The 8,955-nt window shown below is 36.4% G+C and overlaps 1 protein-coding gene across 3 annotated transcripts in view; it reads left to right on the forward strand.

Moving 5' to 3' along the window:
* Nucleotides 1-8,955, forward strand: part of LOC110451660 — a 26,560-nt gene that overhangs the window by 2,370 nt on the left and 15,235 nt on the right. Inside the window, exons 1-3 of one of the 3 annotated variants that reach the window (XM_021499800.1) lie at nucleotides 6,063-6,132; nucleotides 7,903-8,059; nucleotides 8,355-8,453. In XM_021499800.1, the coding sequence (XP_021355475.1) occupies nucleotides 7,981-8,059; nucleotides 8,355-8,453 (178 nt within the window). In that variant the 5' untranslated portion in view covers nucleotides 6,063-6,132; nucleotides 7,903-7,980. Of the gene's footprint in view, nucleotides 1-6,062; nucleotides 6,133-6,236; nucleotides 6,361-7,902; nucleotides 8,060-8,354; nucleotides 8,454-8,955 lie in introns of those variants that run through there. The other 2 variants (XM_021499799.1, XM_021499798.1) reach the window with 2 other exon arrangements.

Here is an 8,955-nt window from a genome sequence, read left to right on the forward strand (position 1 = left end):
AATCTTGTAAGCTAATTTACCCCCCACCCCCCGGGATAGTAATATCCTGCAACTTCAGCCGCACGGTTCGTAACATCACTCGTTTTAAATGTCTCTGAATGCAAATATACATGTTATACTGATACGGGTCACAACACACTTATAACCACAGGTACCTATCGCGAATGAGAGCAAAATAGTCGCACATGACAACATGTGCATTCGTATTGTTTTTTCTCTCATACAGTATGTTCGAGAGATTCTTGTACATTAAGCCTGAAAACTCGACGAAACTGCATCTACCAGGCATTTTGCGACAAAATCGAAAGAGTATGAAGAGACAGTAAGAGTTGTCTTAAAAAGCTGATCACGAGTCGACAAGTTTTTGAGGCTGCCTCAGTTACCACCGCCATTTTGTTTCACATCAATGTACAAGCGCCTCGCCGATGGAACGGAACGGAACGAGTGCAGAACGGAACGAAACGAAAGCTCCACTCGGACTGGGACGGAGCGAAACGGAACGATTGGGGTAGAGAGGATTTAACATGGAACGAAGCAGAACGAAACGAAAAAAACAGTCTGCGACGGAAACGGAACGAAATGAATCTTGAGAACGAAATGAAATGAAAACGCGAATGAAATGGAATGAAAACGGAATGAAAACGCAAAATCTGTCAACTGAAACGCTGACACCCCTGTACAATGGGCCTTTCCTGTCACTGAATCCAAAATTGAAGATAAATATAAATCCTTGCTTGTATGCTATCATGGAAAAATGTCCTTTTCTGCAAAAGGTTTCAACAAATAGAATAGCTGTAAAACAAAAACACAAAAAATAAATAAAAGTAATAGGGATTTAACTCGAGACCTACACACTGTCAGTCGGAAAAAAATCAGCTCAGAAATAGAAATCATCATCACAATAACTGCTGATGCAGTAGTACCGTTTCAGTAATTGATTATTCAGGGTTAATATTTTATTCAAAGTGAAATGCAATCTAACATCTCGGCTGTTAACAGGAAGGAGCAGTCGTGTAATGCCGTTCCACACCTTGCAAAGTGTGCGTGACTAGTGAACCATGGCGGCTGGTATTTATTTTCCAAGTGGTATTTATTTAAACAAAGGAGCACATTGGTTTAAGTCGGATAGTGACCTCAACCTGGGATTTCCTCTGAATACAACCCAGAGATTTGTGCTAATGCCCTCATCTCTGGGCTGTATTCTGAAGAAATCCCAGGTTGAGGTCATTATCCATTACATGTACATTTCTTGTATTTCTATATTCTAGAGTACAGTAGAAATGTCCTGATCCTAAAAATAAAGGGCATGTCTCAGGTAAACATGGATAGTGGATTCATCCTGCACAACACATCTTCATATATACATATATTTATAAACTACATTTGACTACATTTGTTTTTAGAAGAATGTGTTTTTTTTTCAAAAAGTGTTTTCCCCAGAGTTGAGACTTGTGGTTATCACATCAAATATGCAAAAAAATTGCAAAAATTCATGAATTTTAACCCAAAATTTGACCCACGCAAGTAGTATTTTTTTTGTTAAAACCTGTCTTAAATTAAATATCACCTACCCGTTAACTGAAATACTCACGTTTTAGCATAGGTCGTTCAACTTTTTTTAAATATGAAGCCCACACAGTCCACTTCATCATATATGTATANCAAATTTTTTTTTTTTTTTTTTTTTTTTTTTTTTTTTTGAAACATGTAATAAATACAGGGGTTATTCATTGTACAAATATATCACCAATGACCAACGTACGCTACTGTACACTGCTACCATATGGCCTGCATGGCCAAATATAGTATTACTACTGATGCTGCCATGTTTACTACAATTTCCATATTGGGTCATGACGCCCATATTTAGACGTCTGACCTATATCAGAAGCGAGACGAACTTTCCAACATGGCGGTCAATTCAGATTTCGATTGCACTTGCTACGTTAACTTGATAATTTAACGACATTTTAGGCAGAGTTTAACTTCAAGTTGTGCAGGATATCAACAGAAATAGTTCATACTTCAACCCAATTTATGGATGGGGACCAATTTGCTGTCAATTAATTCATAAATCGCCCTGGTGTGATTCACACCGGGCTCGCTCCATTAAAACGAAGGCATGAGATCGATTTAATACCTGGCTTCCTCTGCCCCGGCCGGGTATTAACATTAGTACTAAGTCATACCCAAAAGTACTAGAAATTATACAAAAATATATTTCGATAGTATTTACTATTGAAGTTTATTACAAAATCCTTTACTCAATCATTATTAAGCAGATATTTGAATACATGAAGGTACATAAAGTATCGAAAGCATTGTACCATGATTTGTATCGTATCGTGAGGAATGCGTATCGTTGCAGCCCTATACTTGTGATCGATACACCACAGACCTCAGATACATGTACCAGCCTCGTCTGTCAATACACCTATAATATAATTGATTATATCATAGGTATATTGACGGATGAGACTTGTACCTGTGCACAGACGTTCGGTCTTTGAAATATAGTTTTTTCATAAACCTTCTGAAACTTTCAGAAACCAGGCATCGTTCAAGAATTGTTTTACTTCTATCACAGTGTCGTATATATATATGATCATTTGGGGTGTCATTTTTACCGGAAGTTGATCTAAACCCCTAAAACATGGAAAATTACTCTGAACACCTTAGCTTAGGTCCAAATATAGCTGTAACAAATTCTCAGGACCCTGTGATTTCTATCACAGACTTGGATATATATATGTAGATTAGGGCTGGGTATTTGCAATCTGATTAAAATCATCTGTTACATGGCTCCGCCGGAACTTCTGAATGTGCCGCGGTCAAGGTCAAGTGACCTGTAGATGAACCAATCAGAAGCGCGCTGGCAAAAGTTTGCCAGCAAATCGGAATATCATGGTTGATAGATAAATAGTGAGGGTTATCGAACAGATTAGTTTTCCAAAACAAATATGGCAGGGGGAACTGACGTTTCTATGACACCAAGGAAAACATACCCATTGGGTAATAATTGCGTAGGCAACACCGCCATACAGTCTTTCTTCTCTAATAAAGTTTTGAATATCTTTTTCTGTTCGGGTTTCAGACCATCAATCTCAAATATCTTCAGAACTTTCGCATCATTCTCATCAATGTCTGCCATATTTGTTACAACTCCGAGCGCCCTTTTGAAAGAGGGTCTCTGATTGGTCAAAATTTAATGAGTATTTATAAATATAAAGGTCACCTGAACGTGACCCTGACCGCGGCACACTCAGATGTTCAGGCGTAGTATGAAGTTAATGAAGCCATGTAACATATGATTTTAATCAGATTGGGGTATTTGGGAAGCAAACCCATATTCAGCTAACTCGTCTAGATTTTATTTACTAAAATTGTTCAAAACACGTTAGATAAGTTATCTAGTAATTGTAGAAACAATCCAAATGAACTGTTTATGTTATGGTTAACTTCCTTATATAAAAGAAATGAGAATGGAATATATATAGGATCTATATTACATGAGTTTCCATTTCATATAAAATTTATAAAAGTCGTCACAAATTTTTCAATTTAGCGAGTCTGCGAGTCTCTGGCGAGCTAAAATGAAACATTTGTGACAAGTTTCATAAATTTCATATGAAATGAAAATGAGTGTAAGATCATTTTTATCACATAATCAAGATTTGTGGCAATTTTCATGCAACCTTGTAATGTAAAAAGCCGCCATTTTGACTCCAGTGCGGAAACTTGCCTGTGACGTCATGTACTTGTCCTCTAGGCGTGACGTCACAATTGAAACAATTTAAACTTACAGCCAATCACAGGGCCGATAGGTCATGTTACATGGGTTAATATGCAAAAAAATATGACATGGGTATATTCACTGGATATCACAGTACCTTATGTGATAAATTTAGATATGTACCTGGTACATGTAGTTGTTTAGACCCACTTCTTGTTAGTGAATCCAACTCTTGTGTTGTAACTGTCATCCTTAAGCTTGCTCTCACATAGAAATATGATCACCTTCTAGCTTCACACTAGAGGGAGTTGTCCTTAACTAAAGCTCAGTGATAGAGTCTCTGACTAGGAAGTCCTGGATCGCAGGTTCGATCCCCGGTGGACTGGAGGCACACCACTCTCTTTCCTGTTACAAACGGTGTCTGTGGCGCTCCTTGTGGTGACAGGGAGTTAGAATCTGGGTTAAGTTGTGGTGTTCCAGGGCAAACACATTTGAAAAGGGGGGATTAGTGTACATGGCATATCTTAATTTTGATATAGAATTATGGTTGTCTTCTAGCTTCGTGCTTGAGGGAATTTCCCTTTAGCTCAGTGGTAGAGTGTCTGACTAGGAAGTCTGGGGCCTCGGGTTCGATCCCCGGTTGAATCACACCACTTTTTTGTCTGTTGCAAATGGTGTCCGTGGCCCTCCCTGTGGTGACTGGGAGTTTGTTAGTTGTGATGTTCAAGGGCGAACACAATTTAAAAAAGGGAGAGTAGTGAGGAAGCTATACTGGGTCACAGGTTTGATCCCCAGTGGAAGCGCACTGCTCTTCTTCTTCCTGTTACAATATTAAACTGTGCCAGTTCTCGGGTCCCTGTGCATAAAAAATGTTATCAGGTCCCTGTGTGTAAAAATGTTTTAATAATAATATGCTACAGTAGTTATCAGGTTCCTTTGTGTATGAAAAGTCTATATATATAATGTGCTAATTCTCGGTTCCCTGTGTTTATCTTCTCAGGTCCCTTTGTGTTAAATAAGTTCTAAATGTAACTAAAAATATGTACCTATGAGAAAAATATAATTGCGTCACACAGACTGGTGTAATAATGAAAATCCCCTTTTCAAATGATGTCATAGTTTCTGACGTCACAACATATACTTCAAATAAACAGTCTGAAGAATCTCCTAGAAGAGATGAAAGTACTAAAGACTAGTTGTTGAGATTTTTTCTTTTTAGAATTTATATATATACCTGCATATAATGATGTATAACTAGAGTATCAGGATGATCTTTATCAATGTTCTAAAGTCGTTCTAGTTAAAGGACTCTGTTGTAAAATACATCAGTAACAATGTAAGAAAGTATAGTTTTACATAACTAAGTACTATATATGTATATAATAACTAGTTTAGTCGCGGTTATAAATTCCAAATCTGTACTATTGTGAAATTACTATTGTGTAAATTAAATGTGCGACAGTATGTTTTCAGTGTGGGGCACTTTACAGGGGACTTTTCCTGCATATATGTTTAGGGCCTAAATTCATCCGAATTCCTAATAATATGGTATAGATTATTTTCTTCGCAATATCATGATTGAAGTAAAATCCAGAATTATAAAACACAGAATTTTTTAAGAAAGTGATTTTGCTTCTGTTTATGAATCAGAAAATAATATAATTCCTAAATCTTTATTGATGGATTTGATGCTTTTACAAAAACAGGAGAAAAATTTGTTCAAATGCATCACTCAAAATAAAACCTGGATTGCTAAATTGTATCCTTGCATTGGTCAACGTCGATACTCAAGGGGTAAAATTTGCATACCTGCATCCTATATTCATTCTATCTATAAGAAAAGAGGTGCAGATAGAGAATATTAGAAAGGTAAAACACTTAGGTAGGATACTATAACAGACAACGCAACTTTCGGATGCGTTACACGATACGTTGGACAATCATGAAAATACAAAATATAAAAAAAACATAAAATTAGCAAACACACTAAAATATGTCCCTGCTACAAATGTAATTGCTCCTGTGGTTGTTACGGCACACAGAGAAACAAGGTGATAGATTTGATACGCATATGGTTTATTTTCACAAATAAATAAATAAACAATATAAAAAAAATAAAAGAAGAGATTAAACCTGATCTGAAGTCTGCATTGTTTGTTAAAGAAAATGGTTGTAATTTCTGATTCATAATTGTGTTCTTTTTATTGTACGTACCCAGTAGCAATTAGTACATCAGAAATATGATCCCCCATGTTGTACCCCAGTTCCGTGAATATATAAAGCCTTACCAGGTAGACTGTACCTAGATAATCAGTTCTGTTTGAAATGTAACAAGATACATTTCTTACCTTCAGCATTTAATAGCAATGGACACCTGTCTTGCCTATGGAAATTACCTGGTAAGCAAACTTCACCTGGTTTTGTTTAAAACTTTGTTAAATCAATACGTACAGGAAGAATATCGTTTGAGAGGCAATTCCTGAATTTCCTGTACTAACATTAAGCATAGAGTTGAAATTATTACTGGGGGTAGATGCCTCAACTGAGAAAAGTGAACAGCTATTATCTTTGGACGGTGTGATCTTCAAGAGAACCAAACTTGGATGTATTAAACTGAAGATTTAAAGGTGGGATTGTGTCAAGTAAACACATAACCATTGTTGTTGACCGTCAATGATGCTCCAGCGGATTATCAAAATATTTCATTCGGATGGACGGCTGAAGATCTGGTGAACCAATTGATAGACTGTTTTTAATCTTATCTGCTTAAGGAGGAAGGTTTTCTGTATTTTCAAGTCTGGAAACATGTTTAGTTTGATCTTTTCTATACATGATGCGGTTATTGTTGGAAAACATAGAAATTATGTTCACCGCATGATAAGCTTAACGACAGGTTTACTGGGGGAAAGTTGCATTACTTCAAAACACTAGCCATAGATCTTTTATTAATTAATATATCGAAAGTCAATATATAATAATACGTGTGTGCTAATCATCATTTTAATTACAGAAATTAAAGAAAGACAATAGGTGCTTCGTCTGAATTTGGGATTTTATAACCGTCTCGTGATCCTTTCTTGATCCTTGGAGAGGGCATAAATTTTACTATAGTTTTATAATGCTTTTGGCTATATTTTGTCCATTTTCAGCAGGCGATAATTTAGAAATAGATATGACTGAGTTGTCAATTAGATGGTATGAGAAGATATTACTTGGTCCTGCGCCAAGATCCCTCTGGGATCTCTTGTTATATTTGGCTTAGACATTCACCGCTGAAGACTCATTTGAACTCTTCCTGTCCAAAGGTTGGAATAGTTCATTATGAAATTTCAGGGGTGAATGAGTTAATTCTGATATAATTTTAAGTTTAATGATTTAGAATTTAGACAACATCAATATATATACATTCTGAACTACAACAACCCCCTCGCTGTGCCTACTAATACATACACACAGGATAGTGTTATCAGAGACATTTAAATATAATACTTGAATTTGTTTGCTTTTTGAACTGTACAAATTCAGTTATTTAAGCTCAGCATTCATTTAAAAATGAGTTACATCTACCGGTATATGGAACATCAGTGTTGCAGATTAATTTGTGATACTTCGTTACAACGTACAGATATCTTAGATATCTTATCCGAAATTCACAGAATTGATATTGAATATTTGATTGGTCAGTATGTTATCTGCAATTTTCACTATTTCTAATAATGTACATTTCAGTTCACTGATATGCCATCTTAGTTTCTCCAAAATAGATATTGTGAGGATTAGGCTATCAAAAAGCTAATAAAAATGATATCTGTAAATAATACCTGACACACATACCTAGAAATCTCGAGCAGAAATGCACATAGACTAACTACGGGGTATTTGTGCTTGGTTGCAGGACAAAGGACTAGTTCAATAGATTATTTGATAGTCCTGTGTAACCTGGTATGTCAGTATTAATCAGTCCGAGTTTTCCTGAAGGAAAGACCCCAAAGTAAAATATGAAAAGTCAAATTAAACCCAGGACCCGCTTGAGGTACTCTAGACAGAAGCTCTACGATATGAGCTACCTGGCAACTGAAGATCGACCCAGTCATGTCCTGCTACAGATGTTTAAAAAAACAAATTTGACAAGATATGAAAATTTGCTTACTGGTGTTTTTGTTTTGCAGGTACAACATATGGACTGCAGTTTACTAATCTAGTCAATGTTTGTAACCTGTGATCTCTAGTCAAAGCCAATTACTGCCATGGCCACCGAGTGTACAGAACCTAGTCCTCCCGACCTTTCAACTTTGACCCTGAGTCAATCCACAGAAGAGTCAAATGGTGAGAGATTATGTTGAAAATACCTATACAAATGTACTGTTATTATTTGATCACTTGGTACAATGTAACACAGTCAGCTAAACGTATTCAGCGTGTCAGGGTGTCAATAAGTTTTAGTCTGGATTGTAACTGTTATGGTAATTCACTTACCTGTTACTTTCGCGAAACATGCAATATTTAAGAAGGCTTGAAGGTAGCTTGTCGTATACTGTCATCAGGTTTGCAAAATGAAATGATTGCATTGTTGAAATATAAATGTAAAATTATGGTATTGATCATTGACTTTTGTTTTCAGATCAAGTTGACAGTCAGGGTAATGTAAACAATGGGCGATTGTCTCCTACCAGCCAGGGGCGTGTCAACCATCTTGTTAAGCTGCTTCACAGTCATGAAGGTATCGGTAATTCTTATCCTTGTTTAACAGCTGAAAACAGACTGCTTCCCCTAGAGAAAAAGTGCTTACCGGTGTCATGCATAAAATGTACCTCCTGCTTAAATAGTATCCAGATACTTTTTATGCAAAATAAAAAGTATCCGGAAACTTTTTATATCCCTACCAAAAAGTACTCCCCCTGTATAAAAAGTACCCCCCATGGAAAAAAAAAAATTGTTTAAATTTGTTTAATCACAAACAGTTCAGAAGTTGATCAGAAGATTACAGTTGTATGTTTATCCACCCCTACCCCACCTGAATCCCCACCCCGGGGCCAGGAAATTATGCCAAAATAATTTTCAATCACTGGACACAATTAGGTTTGGGGAGTCAAGTAGAAACATTTACAGTTATGTTATAGTCATTACCCAAGCTATCTTCAACTCCCCACCCCTTGAATACTTTTTATACACCCGACCAAAATTTACCCCCCCCCCAGATCCTTTTTTATACCCTGACCAAA

This window comes from Mizuhopecten yessoensis, unplaced genomic scaffold, assembly GCF_002113885.1.
Source record: "Mizuhopecten yessoensis strain PY_sf001 unplaced genomic scaffold, ASM211388v2 scaffold6163, whole genome shotgun sequence".
Classification (NCBI taxonomy): Eukaryota; Metazoa; Mollusca; class Bivalvia; order Pectinida; family Pectinidae; genus Mizuhopecten; species Mizuhopecten yessoensis.